At 47.2% G+C, this 23,467-nt stretch overlaps 1 protein-coding gene across 1 annotated transcript; it reads left to right on the top strand.

The window, feature by feature from the left end:
• The first annotated feature begins 487 nt into the window (after nucleotides 1-487).
• Jpt1 (Jupiter microtubule associated homolog 1) lies at nucleotides 488-23,467 on the top strand. The gene is made up of 5 exons (XM_057774883.1): nucleotides 488-648; nucleotides 16,445-16,587; nucleotides 17,073-17,173; nucleotides 18,241-18,259; nucleotides 22,582-23,467. The coding sequence occupies exons 1-5, from the start codon at nucleotides 593-595 to the stop codon at nucleotides 22,728-22,730; spliced, it is 468 nt and encodes a 155-aa protein (XP_057630866.1). The 5' UTR covers nucleotides 488-592; the 3' UTR covers nucleotides 22,731-23,467.

The following is a 23,467-nucleotide window of genomic DNA, read 5'->3' as shown; positions in this document are numbered from 1 at the left end:
GGTAGTTGTGTGTGTGTGTGTTTAGGTGTGTGAATGTGTTTAGGGGTGTGTTTAGGGGTGTGTGTGTGTGTGTACCTCAGAGTACACAGCTGGAGGTCAGAGGTTCAGGAGTTTGGGTCTTTCCTTCCACTTTCTGGGTCTTGGAGGTCGGGTTGTCACGCCGGGCGGCAAGCGCCTTTCCTTCTGAGCCACCTCAACAGCCCCTCGAGGAACTTTGAAAAGTGACAGTGAACACTTGTGGGGGAGCAGGACGGGTTTGCCGGGGTGGGGGAAGGGGAGACGATAGCGGCCGGTCCCTGGACAGGAAGGGGGCGGGGCTTAGGCTGAGCCGTGGCCAGGCAGCCCGTCCTGATGCCGAACTGTGATTAGCACCGTAGGGAACCAATAGAAACGAAGAGATCCTTTTAAACTGGCCAATGGCGACCCGCGGAGGGTGGGCCCTGGGAGCCCTATAAAGTGTGGGTCCGGCGAGCCCCACAGCGGCAGAGGCTCGTGGAGCGCGGCTGGTGGCGATTGTGGAGCTGTCTGCGCCGGTTGGTCCCAGTCCCCTTCGGCGTTCTCCCTGCGCCAGCCTACCTCGCCCCTTGGCGCCATGACCACTACCACTACCTTCAAGGGTGTGGACCCCAACAGCAGGAACAGCTCCCGGTAAGGCGACAGGGCCGGGGTCGAGCTTTCAGGGGCTCGTGCGGGCCGCGGGGCGTTGGCGGTAACGGGCCCGGGGCCGCCCGGGGAGCCGCGCTCGCTCCGCGGTGGGTGGCAGAGCGAGGAGTGGGCGCCGCTTTGTGCGGCGGGACAGCCTCGGCTGGTGGCCCCGCCCCGATCGGGCGGCTCTGTTCCTTTCTCCCACGGAGCGACGGCTGAGGGGACCGTGGGTGGCGGCCGTATGTCAATTACGGCAGGTTGGCGTCCGCCAGCGTGTGCGGGAGGATCGGCTTTCAGCCACCCGCGGCGATACTGCTCGGCTCCGCGATGGTGTCGTGGTCTCCCCACAGCCCAGGGAGCCTGCCGAGCTTCGGTTCCTGGGCCCATTGTCCCACTCGCGGGCCACGCGCTGCCGCCTGTGGCCTCGGCAGTGTGCTGGCCTCCGCCTTGGGCGCAGCGTGCAGATCTGAGCCCTGTGCCTGCGGGTCTGCAGGCTCCTGTCCCCGCGGTGGTCCGCGGGGTGCCCGGGTCTGCGCAGCAGGTGCATCTCTGGCAGGGCGGGGCCGGTCATCGCCTCCCTCACTTCCAGCCCAGGATCCGAGTGACGGTCCTCTTCTCAGAGTGCCTCCGTGCGCCTAACAAAGGAGAGACCGGGTCTCCTCCCCCTCCCCACGCCCACCTCCGAGTGCGCGGGCCGCGAGACGACCCGAGTGGGTCTTCTGCGCTCAGACCCTCGGACCTCAGCCCTTCCACGCCACCTTCTTCACTTCTCCCATTGACTTTGGCCGAATGAGTTCACCCCAGAGCAGGTTTCCCTTGGAGGAGGAGGTTGCCTGTGCTTGGGCGGGGCCATGGAGACATCCATTGTCTCTCCCGTAGTATGTAGTATCCCCTCCTGGAAGCTGGGACCTTGCTTGCCACCAAGTAGACTGCATTTTTGGGGAGGAGCGAGGTGTCTGGGCTCGGACCCTTTTTCTAGCCCTCTCTAACTTGGTGGGTGGGTTTGGGTTCTGTGAAGGGAGTCGTCATGGTCTCGGCGAATTGCACACAGTCCTTTAAGGCATCGCTGGGATCTTGCTAAAGGCTCGGAAGAAGCTTAGTTTCCACTTTCCCTGGCCATCTATGATGGCCATTGATGATGACCCGCAGTCGTGTGTGGCCAAGCCTTGGGGTCCTGGCCGAATGGCACAAAGGGAGCCATTTTGTGGGGCTAAGAAGACAGCCGTGGAATAGCAGTATCTCACAGACGTTTGAGAACTTGCCAACAAAAAACAGCTTCTTCAGAGTAGTTTAGGAGGAAGCCCTGGGAGGGACAGGCCACGGAAGTCACTGCTTTCAGTTTCATGAAGTAATAAAAAAAATGGGTGCGATTGGAGAGAACTGAAGGGGCAATTAGAGGGTGGGGCAGAAGTTGAGAGTGTAGACCTTGGAGACATGGTCACTCCCTCCTGTCATCCTCCAGTGAGGTAATTTGTTACAGAGGACACAGGGACAGATTGAGCCCTGGATTGTGTTTTGTGTGATGAAGCCAACTTTCTGTTGGTCAGGCCTTGGTTACTGGTGAGATAATGTGTAATGTGTAACCTTTTGAGAGTCAAGTTCATCCTCAAAGCTTTTTTGTAAAGCCTGGGTCCTTTACATCGATGTTTGACGTGTGAGACAAATTAATGCAAAATAAGTGTTTCCGGCCACCTTTGTCATCACTTGCCCTCCGGTGTTGTTGCTCAGGTTCCATGCCTTGGTCTTTATTAACTTCGTGTTTCTCCTGTATTCTCCGGATTCTCTTCATCCCCTTCCCTCAGTAACGTGCCTCTTGCTCTGCAACCTCGTGATGAATGTGGTGTGGTAGAGATGGGCACTCGGGATTGGAAGAAAGGAAGCTATTTTTTAAATTGCTGTCTGTGTTATAACATTTTTGGGTCTTAACTCGGCAGTCCTGAAGCAGTTACCGTATATGTGTTCAGAAAGAAAGAGTCGAAACCAAAGCTGAAGTACTTTGTTTTGCAAGCAAATCCTTTGTTTGAGAAGCGCTCTCTATTTCAGATGGTCTCTACAACACTGACGTCATCGGGGAGGTAGTACCTGCTATTGCAAGACCAGTAAAAGTTGGACCAGGCAGAGCTCTGGTGTGTTTTTAAGCTGGCTGGGTGCTCGTGTTGCACCCCCCCCCCCCGTTTTTTCATGGCTAAAAAATTAAGTCCATTATGGTTCTGAAGAATTTCATGAGGTTTTAATTACACTTAGTGCAGAAAGCCTCCCGCTCCCTGGGGAAGAAGGGAGGGAGGACAAAGAGGCATGTTGATTTTGATTTTAATATTTCATGTGTCTTTGGTCATTTGAGGTAAAAATTTCAAACACCTCAGCCAATGAGAACCTCTAGGGCTGGCAATGTGCTTGATTAGCATGCCCACAGCCTGGGCAGGACCCTGGGCTCCATCCTCAGCAGCTCCCATTTCCCTTCACCCCAAAAGGTCACCCCAGACCCTATCTCTACCACTAGTAGTAATTTAAACATTAATTACCTGGGAACCTGGGTGAGGAGGTGTGAGCCAGCACTAGGGAGTCAGAAGTGGGAGGATGGCTTCAAGCTTGAGGCTAGCTACAGCTTTGAAGTGATACCCTCCATCAAAAATTGTTTTAGATTAAATATAAGGAGTATCATCTTTAAAAAGTATATACCTAAATACATTTGTCTTGATTTATAAAATAAATTTACTCTGGGTGTGTTTAATATCTGAGACTTAAAAAAAAAAGCATAGTTCTTTATTTTTCAGCATAGGATCTCAACCGTGTGACTTTACACTAGCCTGAACTCAGCCTGTAGCCCACGTTAAGCCTCTAGCTTGGACCTCTTCTTTCAGTCTCTTGAGTGCCAAGATTACAAGCATTTGCAGACATAGTTTTAGATGTTTACTTTTTTTTTTTTTTTTTTTTTTTTTTTTTTTGGTTTTTCGAGACAGGGTTTCTCTGTAGCTTTGGTGCCTGTCCTGGAACTAGCTCTTGTAGACCAGGCTGGCCTCGAACTCCCAGAGATCCGCCTGCCTCTGCCTCCCGAGTGCTGGGATTAAAGGCGTGCGCCACCACCGCCCGGCTTTTTTTTTTTTTTGGAAACAACGTCCCTCTGTGTAGTCTCGGCTGGTCAACTCAGTGTGTAGAACAGGCTGGCCTCAGTCTCAGAGATCTACCTGCTTCTGTCTCTGGTACTGGGATTTAAGACATGCCCACCATATCTGATCAAATATTTATTTTTTTAAAATTATGTCTGCATGTGGATGTGCATGAATGCAGGTGCCTGTAGGGGGCAGAGACATCTGTCCTCTGGAGTTAGAGAGGTGAGCCACCTGAGATGGGTCCCCTTGGACTGATCACAGGTCTTCTGCAAGAGCAGCAAGTACTCTTCACTGCTGAGTGCTGAGCCATCTTTATTTCTCCAGCTGATGTCATTGTGTGCTCCCCCCTTCCCGCCCCGTTCTTTTTCAAAGTATCTTTTACATTTAAATTTTTTTTGGTGAATATTTTACCTGAAAGTATGGTACCACATGTGTGCTTGGTTCCCACAGAGGCCAGAAGAGGGTGTCAAGTCCCTTGGAACTGGAGTTATAGATGGTTGTGAGCCACCATGTGGGTGCTGGGAATTGGATATGAGTCCTCTGGAAGAGCAGCCAGTGTTTTTGTTTTTTGGGTTTTTTTTTTGCTTTTGTTTCTCGAGACAGGGTTTCTGGGACTCACTCTGTAGACTAGGCTGGTCTCGAACTCAGAGATCTGCCTGCCTCTGCCTCCCAAGTGCTGCATTGAAGGTGTGTGCCACCATGCCCGACTGTGTTCTTAACCTTTGAGCCATCTCTTCAACTTGTATCCCTTCTGTAGAAAAATAAAAGATTTATTTTGTTTTGAGAAGGGAACACGCAGAGTCGAACAGGTGTTGGATCCCCTGGAGGGTTACAGGTAGCCATGAATGAGCTGCCTGACATGGGTTCAGGGAACTGAATGGGTCCTTCAGAAGATCAACAAGAGCTCTGAAGCATTGAGCCTTCTTTCCAGGCCTGAGCATGGCATCTTCACTGAGTGAGACACCAGTGTCACATTCCAGGGAAATGTAGAGGCCCCCAGAAGAGAGTCCAAGGCTAGAAAACAGGAGAACCAGCTGGGCGGTGGTGGCGCACACCTTTAATCCCAGCACTTGGGAGGCAGAGGCAGGCGAATCTCTGTGAGTTCAAGGCCAGCCTGGTCTACAAGAGCTAGTTCCGGGACAGACTTCAAAGCCACAGAAAAGCCCTGTCTCGAAAAACCAAAAAAGAAAAAAAGAAAGAAAGAAAACAGGAGAACCTGTAACTCCCTGGGTTTGTCCCTGCAGACAGACATGGCATTGTTGGATTGACCCTTGATGCACTTGGAGCACTTGCCCACAAGGCAGCCAGGCCTGAGGACTCCAATCCTGCTGTCAGTGACTGCTGGCCAGCTGAAGCCGCCAGTGCTGAGTCCAGCATGCAGCTAGGCAGCCTCAGCCTCAGATGGCTTTGTGGGGCCCTGCACTATGAGCAGGTTTTGTGCTGGTCGGGGGAAACAGGGTGGCGTGACCGAGAATCCTGACAGCAAAGCTGCGTGCTGCCCCACAGGATTACCACTCCGTCCTGTGCTCCATGCAGCCTCTGCTTGCTGCTGGGCAGTGGGGATTCAGGAAGGTGTCCAGAATGACGTGTGGCTCCCCTTTCCAGGAGCACTAAGCTGCTGTGCTGCTCCTAAGCCCATGGAGGAAGCAGGGGTGTAGGAGTGGGGTTTAAGAGGTTGGCTGGGCCAGGCAGTGGTGGCAGAGACAGGTGGATCTCTATGAGTTCAAGGCCAGCTTGGTCCAGAGAGTAACAGGACAGGCTCCAAAGTTGCAGAGAAACCCTGTCTCAAAAAAACCAGGCAGAGAGAGAGAGAGAGAGAGAGAGAGAGAGAGAGAGAGAGAGAGAGAGAGAGAGAGAGAGAGAGAGAGAGATTGAGATTAGCTAAAGCTTAAATGGCTCTGAGGGGAAGGGTGGAGCGAATTCCAGCCAGAGGCCTTAGGAAAGGCTCCCAAGTGGAGGTGCCCGCAGCAGTGAAGGGAGTGGGAGGAGGAAGGTGGCTGGAACGTCTGGGTTTGGTTGAGAGCGCCTGGACAAGGCAGAAAAAAGCAGTGTGAGTCCAGCGAGGAGGGCAGGATCCAGCCTACGCTGGAGCTGAGGAGCCAGGATGTCTACCTAGGGATGGACCCAGCGTGGACAGTAGGGAAAGTGTTATTGTGTGACACTGGTGTCCGGCTTGATGGCACACATCTGTAACCCCCGCACGCAGGAGTCTGGAAAAGCAGGATGGAGAGTTCTGGGTTAGCCAAGGCTATATAGTTAGATCCTGTGTAGAGAGTATTCTGTAGTCCAGCCTGTATATATAGCCCAGGGCTGCCCCAAACTCCCTGTGACCTGTCTCTGTAACCGAGTCTACCTCAGACACAGTCATTTCTTTTTTAATGTTTATTTTTAAAATTGCGTTTGGGTGTGTACAAGGCAGGTGGCCTTGGAGGCCAGAAGAGGACACTGAATCAAAAAGGGCTTAGCTACAGGATAATCCTATTGTATCTGAAGTCTTCTTTTCGGGCTTCTTCTGAGCTTTCTACCACTCCAGCCTTGAGCCCACACACAACCACCTACAGGAATTATTCCTTGTAATCCACTCGTCTGTTGCACGAGCACACTGTGGTCCAACAGGAGGAAAATGGAACCATATAAAGCCAGTCCGGCTTGGAGTCTACGCAGCAGCCCTTTAAGCCTCGGAATACTTTGGAACCCTGTTCTCTGTCTCAGACAGCATTTATGATCCACATTCTTTAGCCTCTTCTGTGGTCTCCATGTAATCACTGGATCAACATTCCTTATTGTACGTCTTCTGCAACAACTAAAATTCCACTGCACATTCAAACATCACTTTGACTTTGAAGCAGCGTGATGCTGACACTTGGTAGACGTAGTCTGACCCTGTATGTATGTATGTATGCATGCATGCATGCATGTTTTTTTTTTTTTTTTTTTTTTTTTTTTTTTTTTTTTTTTTTTTTGGTTTTTCGAGACGGGGTTTCTCTGTAGCTTTGGAGCCTGTCCTGGAACTAGCTCTGTAGACCAGGCTGGTCTCGAACTCACAGAGATCCGCCTGCCTCTGCCTCCCGAGTGCTGGCATGCATGTATTTTTAAGATTTATTATGTATACAGTGTTTTACCTGTATGTCTGCCTTCACTCCCGAAGAGGGCACCAGATCTCATTACATATGGCTGTGAGCCACCATGTGGTTACTGAGAATAAAACTCAGGACCTCTGGAAGAGCAGCCAGTGCTTTTAACCTCTGAGCCATCTTTCTGTCCCCTTTTCCTTTAAGGAGAGCAAGTGTACCTATGTGCATGTGTGCATTTTCTCTGGGTGTGTATGGAGGTCAGAGGATAGCTTTGGGGAGTCCTCACCTTAAACTGTGGGTTCCTGGGATCTAACTCAAGTGTCAGGCTTGGCAGCAGGCACCTTCACCCATCTATCCAGAGCAGTTTTTTGTTTTGTTTTGTTTTTGGTTTTTTGAGACAGGGTTTCTCTGTGTAGCCCTGGCTGTCCTGGAATCACTTGCTTCTGCTGGGATTAAAGGTGTGTGCTACCACTGCCTGTTCCCAGAAGCAGTCTTTAAAAGAATTTTAGGTTAACAGAAGTACAGATAAATAGGAAGACATTAAAATTAATCTGAAATCCATTAGTGAGAGGGAACACCCTTGTAGCATCATGGTGACTTGTAGACAGTTTTAATAATAGCTTATGTACATGATCGCTATGTTCCAGATTTTATATATATATATATATTTGTATGATGTCCCTATAATAACAGTCTGATGGGACAGATACTACTCCCTCCCCTCATTTTTTTTTTTTTTTTTTGGTTTTTCGAGACAGGGTTTCTCTGTGGCTTTGGAGCCTGTCCTGGAACTAGCTCTGTAGACCAGGCTTGTTGTAATAAGAGCTGCAGCAGGGCTGCGTCCCCGGCACCCGGCCGCCCACATGGCTTAGCTTATGCCCCCAAATAATTACACGGAAACTGTATTCTTTTAATCACTGCCTGGCCCATTAGTTCCGGCCTCTTATTGGCTAGCTCTTACATATTGATCTAACCCATTTCTAATATTCTGTGTAGCACCACGAGCTGGCTTACCAGGGAGAATCTTAACCTACGTCTGTCTGGAGTGGGAGAATCATGGCGACTCACTCACTCGGCTTCTTTCTCCCAGAATTCTGTTTTGTTTACTCCACCCACCTAAAGGCTGGCCAATCAAATGGGCCAAGGCAGTTTCTTTATTAGCCAATGACCTTCCTCCATCACAGGCTGGTCTCGAACCCTCCCCTCATTTTATAGAAAAACCTGAGGCATAGAGGTTAGTCAGTTAACACTGGATCCCTTAGGAAGTCTGTTCCCAGCTGGACATGGTAGCTCACATCTGTAATCCCAGCACTCGGGCTGAGGAGTTCTGTGCATTTGAGGTTTGTTCACAGTTGTATGTTTATATGTCTTTATACCGTCTCCCCAATAAGTATACCTTGTTCTAAATGGCGTTCATTTTCTAGTCTGAGGAGGAAAAACCAACCATGTGGATTCCTGTCCCTTCAGGTGTGGGGCCCCCACAGGTAGCAGATGTGCCATGGGTAGGTGTGGCTGCTCTCCCATCGGGTTGGTTGTGACACCTGGAGATAGTGCAGCCCACACATTGACGGTGCCCACCATGCCCAGTGTCTGTAGTCTGGGGAGCTGGGCATGCTAGGCGAATGTTCTTCCAACTGAACTGTACTCATAGCCACTTTTCTTTTTCTTTCTTTTTAAGGCACGGTTCCATTTCTAGCCTGGCTAGTCCTGAATTCACTTTAGCCCCTGCTGCCTTCACATTCACACCTGACCTCTCGGCACCCCACATTCTGATTATAGGCACGAGATACAGAGCATGACTTTTGTCCCCTCCTCCTTTTTTCTTGTCCTGTGCTTTTAACCAACTGCCTGTAAGTCAGGATTCCTATAACCTGTCCTTAGGTTTAATTAATTTGTCATAAAATTCATGGAATTTTTTTTGCCTTTTGGGTTTTTACAGAGATGGCATTGCTCTGTGCACAGGTGAGATTGAAGCTGTGTAATGTGATTGGACAAAAGGCACATTCCAAACAAGGGCCTGTGGCAAGACAATCCAAGAGTTCCATATCAGCCTGCACTACTACTACCTTTGACCCTGTCTCAAAAAAATAGTCTTTAACATACTGGGTCAGGAAACAGCAGGTTTTCAGCCTCAGTCTCTTTTTGGTTAAACGTTTCTGTAGCCCAGGTGGACTGGAATTGTAATCTTCCTGCCCCTTTGCCCTGCAGTGCTTGGTATTACAGGTGTGTGGCCTCTCCCGGCAGCCTTCCCCTTCCCCTCCCTGCTTCTCTCTGGTTTGGTTTGCAGTGTCAGACCAAAGGCCTCACATCACACAGGGTAGGCAAGTGCTCTACCAGTGGATTTTCCTTCGAAACAGGGTCTCACTGTGTGGACCAGGCTGGCCTGGAACTCACAGATCTCCCTGCCTCTGCCCCCCACCCCAACCCTGGAGTGCTGGAATTAGAGACCGTGCTGCTACACCCAGCTGCTCTTCACTCTCTTCCCACTCCCATAATGAATGTCCTTGTGTTAAGGTAGTTGGGACAGGATTTGAATTTTTAAGAAGTTTTGTCTTGGGGCTGAGAAATGGCTCAGTCCTTCAGAGCTCTGACTGCTTTGCTGGGACCTGGTTTGTTCCCGGCATCCACGTGGTGACTCCAGTCCCAGGAGAGAGGCACGCCCTCTTTGTCCTCGGGCACTAGGCATGCACATACATGTATACGGACATGTGTGCAGATAAACCACCCCCATACACAGAATAATGATTTTTTTTTTGGCAGCAGTGGCAGCAGTGGCAGCAGTGCCTGCCTTGGTTTCCGTGCTTCCCATGGGGAGGGAGCACACATAAAATAAACGCCGTAGCCAAGGACACTGCCTGTATATTTGGGGCACATGTTGCCTAAGGTGGTATCTACCTTATTGACATCTGACTCTCCTGCCTTAGTCTCCCAAGTCGCTGAGGCTGCTGATCTTGTTCTCCACCCCAGCTCCGGGGTTGAAACTTGCTGTGTTTTAAATTGCCTAGAATTATAGGCACCTTTCATCTGTTCTCCTGTGCTGCTTCTCCGCATCTGGAAAAGCATCTTGTATACGCAGCGTACTATCCTGGCAAGTATTCATCTCTCTGTCAACTTCCTGTTGCTGTCTGGCTTTCCTCTTGTGCCTAGGATGCCCTTCTCACTCCTGCCTCCTGCCATGTAGACCAGGTTACCCTCCTGTTCCCCTAGTGCTGGGATCACAGTGTGTACTGCCTAGCTTCTCTCTGACAGTCTGTGTAGCCCAGGTTGGCCTTGAATTTAACTGTGGTCTTCTGCTTTGGCCTCTTGAGTGTTGGGATTATAGGCTGAGCCACAGCCTGTCAATCAGGCAGCATCTGGATCTACCAGACACAGCGGGGGCTGGGGAAGGCCCTCTCCAGGCACACACGCTTTATGAAATTGAACGTGTTATCAAGCCATGAGGCAATTGTAAAGGATTCTTGTCACAGCATATTTTTGTCTATCTGTTGACTTTACAACCAGAAATGAATAAACTAGAAAGACACACTTTTTTAAAAAAAAATATTTATTTATTATGTATACAATATTCTGTCTGTGTGTATGCCTGCAGGCCAGAAGAGGGCACTTAGACCCCATTATAGATGGTTGTGAGCCACCATGTGGTTGCTGGGAATTGAACTCAGGACCTTTGGAAGAACAGGCACCGCTCTTAACCTCTGAGCCATTTCTCCAGCCCACAAACACACTTTATTTGTAGTAGGGAGCTGTGGGCTGTGTTCCTGCCGCCCCAGCTCCTGGTCGCCTGGCTAGCTTATGCCCCGAAATAACAACACACAAACTGTATTCTTTTAAACACTGCTTGGCCCATTATATCTAGCCTCTTCTCGGCTAACTCTCGCATCTGGACTAGCCCATTTCTAATAATGTGTGTAGCACCCTAAGGTGCGCCTCCCGGGTAGATTCTAGCCTACGTCCATCCTGGGTCGGAGCTTCATCGCATCTGCCCCAGAGAGGAGAGCTATCGAGTCTGAGCTCACTTCCTCTTCCTCCCAGCATTCTGTTCTGTTTACTCCATCCGCCTATGTTCTAACCTATGAGGGCCAAGCAGTTTCTTTATTTTTTAACCAATGACCTTCCTCCATCATTTCCCCTTTTTCTGTTTAAACAAAAAAAGAAGACTTTAACTTTAACATAGCAAAATTACATATAACAAAACAGTTATCAAGTAAAAATTACAGTTACAATATTTATATCTATTTTATCTTTTATCATAACTAAGGAAAACTATAACTATAACTAACCATTCTTCAACTCCATCAAAGACTCCAGAAGGATATAATATTACCTAAGCAAACAGAAGTCCAAACTCTAGAAATGACAGAGACATCTCGCTGGACAGTCACCCAAAGTTCTTTTGTACCGTTGGGGCATCCATCTTCAGCCTACAGGCCCATAGTTTCCAGCAGACATTTCCATGAAGCAGGAAATTTCAAAGACAATTCAGTCACTATCTGCTGTGTCCTGCAGAATGTCTCGCAGACTCTTTCATGAATCAGGAACCCTGAAAGATCATCTCACCTTTAGGCAAGTTCAGCAGTACTCTCTCTGAGGGTTCTCTGTGTCCAGTTTATGCAACAGTCCAGGCAAGAGCAGTTTCTTGCCCATATGGCTATCAAACTCTATAAGGAGCCTCTTCGATGCTCATCTTCCTCTTGAAGTAGATTGGTGCTGCCAGGAGCAGAGTGTCTCATTGTCATGAAAAGTCCTAAGTTATTAAAACATTTTAAATGCCATATTCTGCAGTCTTTGAAAGATATGAAGAATGCCTATCTAACTGAAATATATCCAGAAAATCTAACATGACTACAAGCTTGACTATTATTGATGATTATCCACTAACAACCTATATTTCCCAATTATACATTACATTTTTAAATGAACTACACAATCACAATACCTTAATCAATATTAGAAATGCATATATATATATATATAACAAAACTGACCCTAATATTCATACCAATGCAAATTATTCATACCTTTATCATATCCCCCTTTAAATGTAAAAGAACATTTATAAACCATATTTGGGAACATGGGCGCAGTTTTTCTGTCCAAACTGCTTCCTGCTGAATGGGGGCGCTGTATTCAGATCTTTCATGGTGTAACCTGTGTGTCAGGGTCATCTCAGTCGGCAGTTGAGTGAAGTAATTTTCCGAAGGTGTTCACAGCAACCTTTCAGGAGGGCGTGATCTATCATACCATATTGGGATAGACACAATCCACAGAGTCTCATCCTCTGTGAAAACAAAAGGAGACCCTCTCCAAAGCATCATATCCTTAGACCCAAATTCTTTTTTTTTCTTTTTTTTTAAAAGATTTATTTATTTATTTATATGTATAGTGCTCTGTCTGTATGTTTGCTGGCCAGAAGAGGGCACCAGATCTCATTACAGATGGTTGTGAGCCACCATGTGGTTGCTGGGAATTGAACTCAGGATCTCTGGAAGAGCAGTCAGTGCTCTTAACCTCTGAGCCATCTCTCCAGCCCCTTAGACCCAAATTCTGAAGTCATAATACCCTTATGATATCCATTCTGGTTCAGCTTGGCAGCCCATGTAATGAAATGTCTCTCTGTACTTAGCTCCTTCACAGTCAAAAATTTTAAAGAAAACACAATAATACAAAGAATCTAGACTCTCTGTGAATTTTCCATTTTTACGTGGCTTATTTTTCTTTATTTCTTTTAATCTATAACTATCTGTACTCTGTCTCTTTAAAGACTTTATCCTTTTTTTAGACATTAACTTTATTCTTTATATATATATTTTTCTCTCAGTCTATTGCCTTGGCTGGCCTATCTCAGCTTCTTTTTTTTTTTTTGGTTTTTCGAGACAGGGTTTCTCTGTGGTTTTGGAGCCTGTCCTGGAACTAGCTCTTGTAGACCAGGCTGGTCTCGAACTCACAGAGATCCGCCTGCCTCTGCCTCCCGAGTGCTGGGATTAAAGGCGTGCGCCACCACCGCCCGGCATATCTCAGCTTCTTGAGTGCTAGGATTGGCAGCATGAGCCACTATGCCTACCTAATTGCATCATTTTTTTATCCATTCAAATTAAAAATTTTTTATATTTATTTTATGTGTTTTTTTCCTTAAATTTTATCTTATGTGCATTGGTGTTTTGCCATGGGTGTTGGATCTCCTGGAACTGGAGTTGTGAGCTGCCATGTGGGTGCTCTGGCAGGGCAGTTAGATGCATGCCTGTGCCTGGGGTCCGAAAGTGGTCATCAGACTCTCTGGGACTCATGGAGCTGAGAAACCACCATGTGAGTGCTCCCTACAAGAGCAACAAGTGCGTCTAACCTCAGGGCCATCTTTCCAAACCCCAGTTCAAAACACATTTTTTGGGGGGGCATGTCTTTATTGTGCGTACTGATGGGTTTCATTAGTTCAGGATTTTTCTTTTTGGTCTCAGGTAGCCAAGGCTGGCCTGAATTTGCCATGCAGCCTAGGATGACCCTGAGTTCCTTGATTTTTTTTTTTTTTTTTTTTTTTTTTTTTTTTAGTCCTCCAACTCCCAAATTCGGGGATTACAGGTTTGAGTCACCACCTACCTCACAAAGACAGTTTGTCTCAAGTGTGCTTTGTGCTTCCAGTGCACCCCCCTTCTCCCTGCTGGTCTCCCTTCTGCTTTCATGGCAAATAGAAATGGTTTTATGTATCTGCAATACAGGATCCATAAATGAGGACAAATGTGATGTATTTGTTTCTCTATATCTGGTTCGCTTGATTTCCTACACAGATCTCCAGGTACAACTATTCTCTAGCAAGTTACCCCCTCCCCGCCCTCTGGCTGACAAAGTTCCACGGAGCTTGTGTGGCACATTGTCTTCTGTGATGGGGCACAAGCTCACCTCACTTGGCTGCTGTGGACAGTGCCACAGTAAACATGGGCATGCATGCATCTTTGTGAGTGCTGACGCTAGAGCTCTTCAGAAGCTGGCCAGATGGCTCAGTGGGTAACGGCACCTGTGCCAGGCCTCAAGACCCAAGTTAGATCCTAGGGGCACACATGGAAGAGGAAAACCAACTCTCCTAAGTTATCTTTCCTTGGACTGGAGAGATGGCTCAGTGGTTAAGAGCACTGGCTGCTCTTCCAGAGGTCCTGAGTTCAATTCCCAGCAACTGCATGATGGCCCACAACCATCTGTAATGAGATCTGGTGCCCTCTTCTGGCCTGAAGATGTATATTACAGAACACTGTACATAATGAATAAATAAGGAAATAAATATTAAAAAGTTATCGGGCGGTGGTGGCACATACATTTAATCCCAGCAGTCGAGAGGCAGAGGAAGGGGGATCTCTAGTTTGAGGTCAGCCAGGGCTGTTACACAGGAGAACTCTGTCTTGGAAAACAAAAGCTGGGGAGGGTTGCGGGGATGGAGGTGATGGGGACCAAGGAACAACTGGAGGTGTTGGGTTTAACTTAGCAAATGCTTTTACTTACCGAGGCCAAGGGTGGTTGTTTGTTTTTGTTTCGCAAGACATGGTTTCTCTGTGTAGCTTTAGAGCCTGTCCTGGGACTTTCTTTGACCAGGCTGGCCTCGAACTCAGAGATCCACCTGCCTCTTCCTCCTGAGTGCTGGGATTAAATGCGTGTGCCACCACCTCCTGCCTTTATTGTTGTATTAATTAAGTGTCTATCTGTGTGTGCATGTGAGCGCAATGTGCAAAGCTAGAGTTAAAAGTGGCCATGTGCTCTAGTGTGGGTTCTGGGAACCAAACTTGGGTCCCTCAGTAAAAGCAGTATACAGAATTCCGAGCCTTCTCTCCAGCTCCAAAAGTCTTAGGTCTTACATTAGGTTTCAGTAGTTTTAAGTCAATTTTTATAAAAGGTGAGCAATGGGATAGTAAGTGGGCTTCGAGGTTTTCAGCAACATTTGGTGGTGTTTAAGAAGGATTGCATTTATTTTATGTATGTAAGTGTTCTGCCTTCATGTATGTATGTTTACTATGTACTTGCCTGATACCCATGGAGGCCAGAGGAGAATGTCGGATTCCCCAGAACTGGAGTTACAGATGTTTGTGAGCTGCCATGTGGATGCTGAGAATTGAACCCTGATCCTCTGAAAGAGCAGCCACTACTCTTCACTGCTGAGCCACCTCTCCAGTTCCAGATTATTTTTTTATTTATACATGTTTAATTAAAATCTTATTCCATCACTTTCCGTCTTCCCCTCACCTCACCTCACTAGCAAGTTGGTCGTCTTCTCCTTTACATACAACTGTGTATATGTATGTATGAGCAAATACAAACACAGCCCACTGAGTCCTTTTTTCTTGTTTGTGTGTATATGGTTACAGAGCTGACATTTTTGTATTAGATAACCAATAAGAGAAGAGGCTAATTAATTCTTCCTCTACCAGAAATCATTAGTCGCCTGTAGTTCTTTGTCTAGGGATCAGACCGGGTGTTAGTATTATTATTTATACATTGTTATCCAGGCAAGAAGAGGGCACCAGATCTCATTACAGATGGTTGTGAGCCACCATGTGGTTGCTGGGAATTGAACTCAGTGCTCTTAACTGCTGAGCTGATTCTCCAGCCCTGGTATGTCCTTTGATAGTGTCATTGCTCCAGGCTTGTTGCACAGCCATTTCTAGGAGAGGCTGTTTTTGCAGCAGACATCCTGGTGTTCTGGCTCTTAAATCTTTCTGGCCCCTCTTCCATTGTGTTCCCTGAGCCATAGATTTGGGAACTGTGATTTAGATATGGCCAACCCTGATATTTTATTATGTATACAATATTTTGTCTACATGTATTCCTGCAGGCCAGAAGAGGGCACCAGACCTTATTACAGATGGTTGTGAGCCACCATGTGGTTGCTGGGAATTGAACTCAGGGCCTTTGGAAGAGCAGGCAATGCTCTTAACCACTGAGCCATCTCTCCAGCCCCTCCTCAACCCTGATATTTTAATTGTATGTATATGAGAGTTTTGTCTGTACTGTTGAATGTGCAGTGCCTGCAGGGGCCAGAGGAGGGTGTCAGATTCTCCAGAACAGAGCTACAGATGTTTGTGAACTACCATGGGTGCTGGGGATCTGACTTAGGTCTTCAGGTTTAGTAGGTGAGCACCCTTGTCTGCTGAGCATCTTCTGTTTTTTGTTTTTCATTTAGTTGAGAATAAAAATTTTATTTATCCTCTTTGATGACTATCTGATGCTATAGTTCACTGGGGCTGGTGGTCCTGCCTCAGTCTCCCAAGTTCTGATCACAGGTGTGTGCTGCCTTGTCTAAGTTGGAAATTCTTCCAAGTGAATAAATAACAAGATGTTTCTCTGAATGGCTTTGCAAATATATTCAGCTAAGCCCAGAGAGACCCTTCTCCCTGTTAGCCTTTCTCTAAGGGACAGCAGTCGTATCTGGAGGACAGGCCAGTGTTGCAGCTTTGGGTGTTGGTGGATGACCTTACAGATGGAGCACTGTTGGCCTCGGACCCCCAGCAGCGGGTTCCTAGCTAGATGAGTCAGTCTTGGAGCAGGGGAGACGGCTTGGAAGTGAAAGGTATTTGAACATATTTGTACCAAGGAGTGTTTCGGTGTGATCTGAAGCTAACATCTTACTGTTGTTTCCAGGGTTTTGCGGCCTCCAGGTGGTGGATCCAATTTTTCACTAGGCTTTGATGAGCCATCAGAACAGCCTGTGAGGAAGAATAAGATGGCTTCTAGCATCTTTGGGACACCTGAAGAAAACCCTCCGTCTTGGGCAAAGTCAGCAGGTGCTGGTTTGTTTGTCTTGTTTTTGTTACTGAGACAGGATTTCTCCTTACATAGCCCTGTGGGCCCAGGAACTCACTCCATAGACCAGACTGACCTTGAACTCACAGAGATTCCCCCCCACACACACCAGAGCTGGGATTAAAGGTGTGCACCACCACACCCGGCAGCAGGGACTGGTTTTACAAGGTAACCCCTATTCAAAGCCACTGATCCAGCTGGATTTGGTATTGACTAACAAAGGCTGAACCCAAAGAGGCAAGAAGTCTAACACTGGCTGGGTGCACATCACACCTGTAATCCAGTATAGGGTAGACTCAGGCAGGATGACTGGGAATTCTTCTAAGTGTGTGAGTATTTTGCCTGCATGTTGTATGTGAACATGTGGGTGCTAGGAAGAACCTGGTTAGCCCATGCTCTTAATGGCTGAGCTACCTCTCTAGCCCCTTCTGTTATAGTCTCTAAGAAAGTGTGTATTGGTTTCTAGGTGCCAAGTCTACCACTGGTGGCAGGGAAGATTCTGAGTCACCTGGAGCGCAGAGAAGTAACCCCTCTGAAGTGAGTTCTGGAGACTTCTTAGACCTCAAGGTCAGTGTGAGAACAATGTGGGCTCTCTGGGGTGGCGGTGCATCGCGGGCCTTTAGTGTTCTCTGAAGTCAAGGCTAGCCTTATCTTCAGAGTGAGTTCTAAGACAGCTGGAGCTATACAGAGAAGCCCTGTCTTGAAAAAAGTTTATTTTTTAATTGCTCAGATCTCCTTAAGGGAATGAGCTAAGACTTGGTGATGAAAATTAAAGTATAAAATCAGACAAAAAGCCAGGCCAATAGGTTGGGAGCAGAGCTCAGTTTGTGGAGTGTTTTCTTAGCTTTCCAGAAGCCCTGGGCCCACCCCCAGCACTGCAACAGGAGACCAAAATTCCATTACTCATGCCTATAATCCCTGCACCTGGGTGGTGGTGGCAGCCGGATCATCTACACAGGGTTCTAAGCCCCCTGAGCTACATGAGACCCTCCTCCAAACAAAAACCTAAGGGAAGCAAGGAGTCAGATAACTGATCCGCTTAAATGTGTTACCATTAGGTTAGTCTTAGGCCCTCAGCATTAACCCTGGGGCCTTCGGAAGCTCATGCACTTCCTTTGAACCTCCTGTATCTAGCTAGCAACTTGGAGTTGAAGGGCTGTGTCAGTTGTCTAAATGTTTGTGTTGAACTCCAGGAAATGACAATACACGTGTCACTGTGGGACACATCTGCAGATAGAGCTGCCAGTGAGCCCCCTGGGTGTGTCTGGAAGGAATTCTCTGGTCTGGTTACCCTGAGGCATCAACTTTTAGGTGTGGGGAGGCTATGCAGCAGCTGTGGATATTGCCCTTTATCAGCTACATAGGGGAAGTCTCAGCTCACCATTCCCTGTTTGCAAAAAGACTGTGTGTGTGTGTGTGTGTGTGTGTGTGTGTGTCTCACTGGCATTGGGTGTTCAATGTCCAGGACAGTTGTGTAGCATTGCCCCAGATTGTATTGAGCTTGTTGCTGGATCATGCATTTGCCAAAATGGAATTTCACATTTAATTTCAACTAGATTAGCTACTCTGAATTATGACCGTTTTTTGGGTTGCAGAATTAAAACAGTAACTAATTTTGAAATTTTCTTTTCCAGGGAGAAGGTGATATGCATGGTAAGTCCGTCTGCGTGCTGCCCCTGCTTCTGCTGTGCTGTTAGAGGTCTAAGTTCATGTGTGACTCAGGGAAAGAGCCCTGAGTGTACCTCAGGGGCCACCATACTCCAGAAAGGAAAGATGGAGCTGAGAGTAGTCAGTGTAACCACATTTATTTTACTTATTAAAATATATTTTTTTAGCCGGACGGTGGTAACACACACATTTAATCACAATGATTTGGAGACAGAGGCCTGCCGCTGTCTGAATTTGAAGCCAGCCTGGTCTGTGGGGTGAGTTCCAGGACAGCCAGGGCTACATAGAGAAACCCTGTCTTGAAAAACAAACAAACAAAAAACCAAAACAACAAAACAAAACCCTGGTTTTTTTTTTTTTTTTTTTTTTTTTTGGTTTTTCGAGACAGGGTTTCTCTGTGGTTTTGGAGCCTGTCCTGGAACTAGCTCTATAGACCAGGCTGGTCTCGAACTCACAGATATCCACCTGCCTCTGCCTCCCAAGTGCTGGGATTAAAGGCGTGCACCACCACCGCCCGGCAACCCTGGTTTCTTTTGAGAGTAGCAAGTGCTCTTAACCACTGACTCTTCTTCCAGAGGTCCTGGGTTAAATTCCCAGCACCCGTGTGACAGCTCACAACTGTCTGTAGCTATAGGTCCAAGGGACCCAATACCTTCATACAAACATACATGCAGGCAGAACACCAATGCCTATAAAAATAAAAAGTAAAATCACTAAAGAATTAAAACCCAAACTGTGTGTGTGTTTTTGAGTGTTTGTGTGTGTGTGTGTTTTTATATATATATATATATTTTTTTTTAAAAAATATTTATTTATTTATTATGTATACAATATTCTGTTTGTGTGTATGCCTGCAGGCCAGAAGAGGGCACCAGACCCCTTTACAGATGGTTGTGAGCCACCATGTGGTTGCTGGGAATTGAACTCAGGACCTTTGGAAGAGCAGGCAATGCTCTTAACCTCTGAGCCATCTCTCCAGCCCCATGTGTTTTTATATATTAAGTCATGCAGCGCAAGCCTTTAATCTAGCACTTGGGAGCTGGAGCTTTTACCCTCCAAAGCGTCTTCTGCCAGCCCACTGATGTCAAGGTTTACTCTATTAGGAATGTACTAAAAGCCAGGAGGCAGAGACAGGTGGGTCTCTGTGAGTTTGAGATCCAGCCTGATTTACAGAGGGAGTTCCTGGACAGGCTCCAAAACTACAGAGAAACCCTGTCTTTTAAAAACAAACAAAAATTACTAAAAAGAAAAAAAAAAAACCCAAACCAAAGAATTCTTTAAAAAGAAACATATTAATCGGGCCAATATTATATGCTCACTGACAGTTTTTTCATAAGAGGCTCTGCACTGGAGCGACGGCTCAGTGATCAAGAGCACTCTACTCTTCCAGAGGACTCGGGTTTGAGTGGCACCTACATGGTGTCTCACGGCTGTCTGTTATTCCAGTTTCAGGGGTTCCAACAGCCTCCTCTGACTCCTGTGAGCATCATGCATGCTCAGGCAAAGCACTTATAAATAAAGCTTTAGGATGGGCGTAGTGACACAGGCCTTTAATCTCCCAGTACTGGTGAGGTGGCAGCAGGAGGATCTGTGTGAGTTCAAGGACAGCCAGGACTACATAGGTCCTGTCTCAAAAGAAAAAAAACAAACCAGACAAAAACCACATTTTTTAGAAAACAGGGTCTCACTATATATATGGTCGGTCCTGTGTGTGGCCTGAAAATCACTTTGTAGGCGGGTGCACATTTTTAATCCCAGCACTCAGGAGGCAGAGGCAGGCTGATCTCCGTGAGTTCAAGGCCAGCCTGGTCTACAGAGCAAGTTCTGGACAGCTAGAGTCTTAAGAAAAATTTACAATGTTCCAGGGTAGCAATTTTAATTGAATACATATTAATTTTTACATTGAAATAAAATTTTACGGTGAAATTTAAAGGCCTCAAAACATACCACAGTAACAAAGGAAATGTTAGCGCCTCCTTGTAGTTACAAAATATAACTGTCTCGAAAAACAGACCAAAAAAATCACTTTGTAGACCAAGCTGGCCTTGACTTTAGAGAACCCTGAGCATTAAAGGCATGTGCCGCTCTGTCTGTCTGTCTGTCTGTCATTTTGGCCAGCATAAGGGTTGGATTTGGGACCTCCTCCACATTTTCAGAACACTGCCACTGTTAGACCATACTTTTTTTTTTTTTTTTCCGAGACAGGGTTTCTCCGTAGCTTTTGGTTCCTGTCCTGGAACTAGCTCTTGTAGACCAGGCTGGTCTCGAACTCACAGAGATCCGCCTGCCTCTGCCTCCCAAGTGCTGGGATTAAAGGTGTGCGCCACCACCGCCCGGCCTGTTAGGCCATACTTAACAGAACCTGCTAAAAACAGCCCCGTGCACACACAGCCACCATCTTGTGACTGTAGCAAGTGCTCTACCACTGAGATACAGCCCTAGCTGGCTGATCTGATTTGAGCAGATGAATGTAATTTAAAATTAGGGAAGTATGGAGACAAGAGAGAGCCCCACAGAATAATGGTTCCCTCCCTGCTCCTTAGGGAAACTGCTCACTGAACTCAAGTGCGGAGTCTTCTTTAAATGGTCATATGTATGTCCCCTGGTTATTCTGGGCTCCTGACTGCTGTAACTTTTACACTTTTGTCATAAAGTCACAACAGATGTACTTGGTGGATAAAGGGCAGCTCCAGTTCAGTCAGCGTCAAGGAGGATGTGCTGAGCATCTGCAAGTGAAAGGCTTTGTTGGATAGAAGGCAAATTGTCCAGCCTTTTGGGCAAGCAAATACAAGGGTCGGTACAAGGAGGAATTTGGACTGGCTCTTAGGGGCGGACTGGGCCTTTAGTCCCAGCACCCTGGAAGGTGAAACAGAACAATCAAGGCACAGCCTGGGTGCAGGTTCCAGGTGCAGGAAGAAGGGGGAGAAGGGACCAGTGGTGACTTGATGAGCTGGATGTCTGTAGTCTTTAATACCAGCACTTGGGAACAGGCAGGAGGATCTTGGTGAGTTCCAGGGCTAGCCGGGGATATATAATGAAACCCTGTCTGAAGGAAAGGGGAAAAAGGAAGTGAGGGCAGAGTCTGGGTGGAGAATGGGGCTCACTGGAAACATGGCCTTAGGAAGTAAGTGGCCTGGGCTTATCCTCAGTTTGCCAAAGTAGAAACATGGATACGGGGGAGAAAGGAAATTAGCACGGCAGTCTTCCTCCCTCCCTAAAGACAGAGGCGACACTTCTCCCCTTGACCCTGAAGTTTACTGTGAATTGTTGTCTGCTCAGCGCCGGCAGCTTTGTTTAGTTATTTTGTAGATGGGCTAAATAGCAATTTAGTATATACAATGTTTATTTTGACATACAAAGCCCTGGGCTTGATCTTCAGGGTTGCTGATGTTTGTTTTGACTACAAAACCCTGGGCTTGATCTTCAGGATTGGTGTACAAAGGTATTTCTCGTTAGAATTACTAGTTTGAACACTGGCATTTATTGTCAAGTTGCTGTGGAAGTAATAACCCCATGTTTGCTTTTTAATTTTATGTAAATGGGTGTTTTGCTGCATGTATGTCTGTGTACCGACTGTGGGTGTGGGTGGGTGGGTGTGTCGTCCAAGGAGGTCTGAAGAGGGTATTGGATACCCTGGGATTGGAGTAAGATGGTTGTGAGCCGCTTTGTGCTGGCAAAGGAACAGAACTGGAAGAGCAGCCAATGCCTTTACCTTTAACTGCTGAGCCGTCTATCTCCCTCCCCTGGTTCCTTGTTTACCCCTGGCTGTCCTGGAACTCACTTTGCAGACCAGGCTGGTCTTTTTATTTGTTTATTTTAAAGATTTATTTATTTATTATGTATTATGTATACAACATTCTGCCTCCATGTATGCCTGCACGCCAGAGGAGGGCGCCAGATCTCATTACAGATGGTTGTTAGCCACCATGTGGTTGCTGGGACTCGAACTCAGGAAGAGCAACCAGTGCTCTTAACCACTGAGCCATCTCTCCAGCCCCCCCAGGCTGGTCTTGAACTCACAGAAATTCACCTGCCTCTGCCTCCCACATGCTGGGATTAAAGGCGTGTGCTACCATGTCTGGCGTTTTATCTTTTTAAAAAGGTGTCACTATGTAGCCCTGACTGGTCTTTAATATTCTATATGGCAAAGTATGACCCTGAACTCCTGACTCTCCTGCCTCCACCACATGGGATTAAAGTGGGCAACACCAAGAGATTCCATTTCCGAGTGAGGACTTTGGCTGACTGTTGTATTCCGTATGGTTTTTCCATTTGTTTGAGCCATTTTCAAACTCTTGTCTTCCTAGAAAACGTGGACACAGACTTCCAAGCCAACCTGGGGCAGATTGAAGAGAAGCCCGTGCCTGCTGCTCCTGTGCCCAGCCCAGTGGCTCCAGCCCCAGCGCCATCCAGGAGAAACCCCCCTGGTGGCAAGTCCAGCCTGGTCTTGGGTTAGCTTCTTCTGTTGGAACTCTGTCCTTCTGTTTGTTTGTTTTTCCATGCTTGTGAACTGCACAACTGTACATCTTTTGGATCTGTTTCATTAAAAGAGAAGCACTTTATGTACTGCTGTCTTTTTTTTTTTTTTTTTTTTAATCCCCCATGCTTTCTCTATTCCTTTTTCTTGTGTCTGACTTCTGGGTCTGTGGGCCCTGGCATGAGTGTTTTCTAGTAGACTGGAGTAGTAGACTGTCTTTAAAGAACAAATGATCTGGTTCCTGATGTTGTTAGCGTCGCTTTTGTACCAGGGTTTTGGATGCTGTACTTGGCTTACTGTGGTGGGACACCCAGCAGCCACAGGGGCTGTGATGGAGCATGCTCCTTGGTGTCTGCTCCACCATCACCGCATCCTCTGCTAAGTGCACCTTCCTGTCCAAGTGGAATGATACAAAGATGTGCATCTCATGCCCGCTGCCTGCAAGAGGACGGAAGCCAGGGCCATTGTGACGGGCTAGCTGCTGGGCACAGCCACCCAGGTGCAGAGGAGCTTCAGGTGTACGATCAGCTGCCTGGAATTCCAAGGTGAAGCACACAAGGAGGCAGTCCCAGAGTGGGGCTGTAGGCACGGGTTCCACAGGGACATCGTAATGGAATAACTCAGAGCCATGTGCATGACGCTTGACCATGAAGAAAGTCTCATCCTTGAAACCTGTACTTTCTAGGTCCTGGACTGTTGCTTAAAGTAAAACAATA

The sequence above is a fragment of the Chionomys nivalis genome, chromosome 7 (assembly GCF_950005125.1).
Source record: "Chionomys nivalis chromosome 7, mChiNiv1.1, whole genome shotgun sequence".
Taxonomy (NCBI): Eukaryota; Metazoa; Chordata; class Mammalia; order Rodentia; family Cricetidae; genus Chionomys; species Chionomys nivalis.
This window is presented reverse-complemented; position numbering and strand designations above follow the sequence as displayed.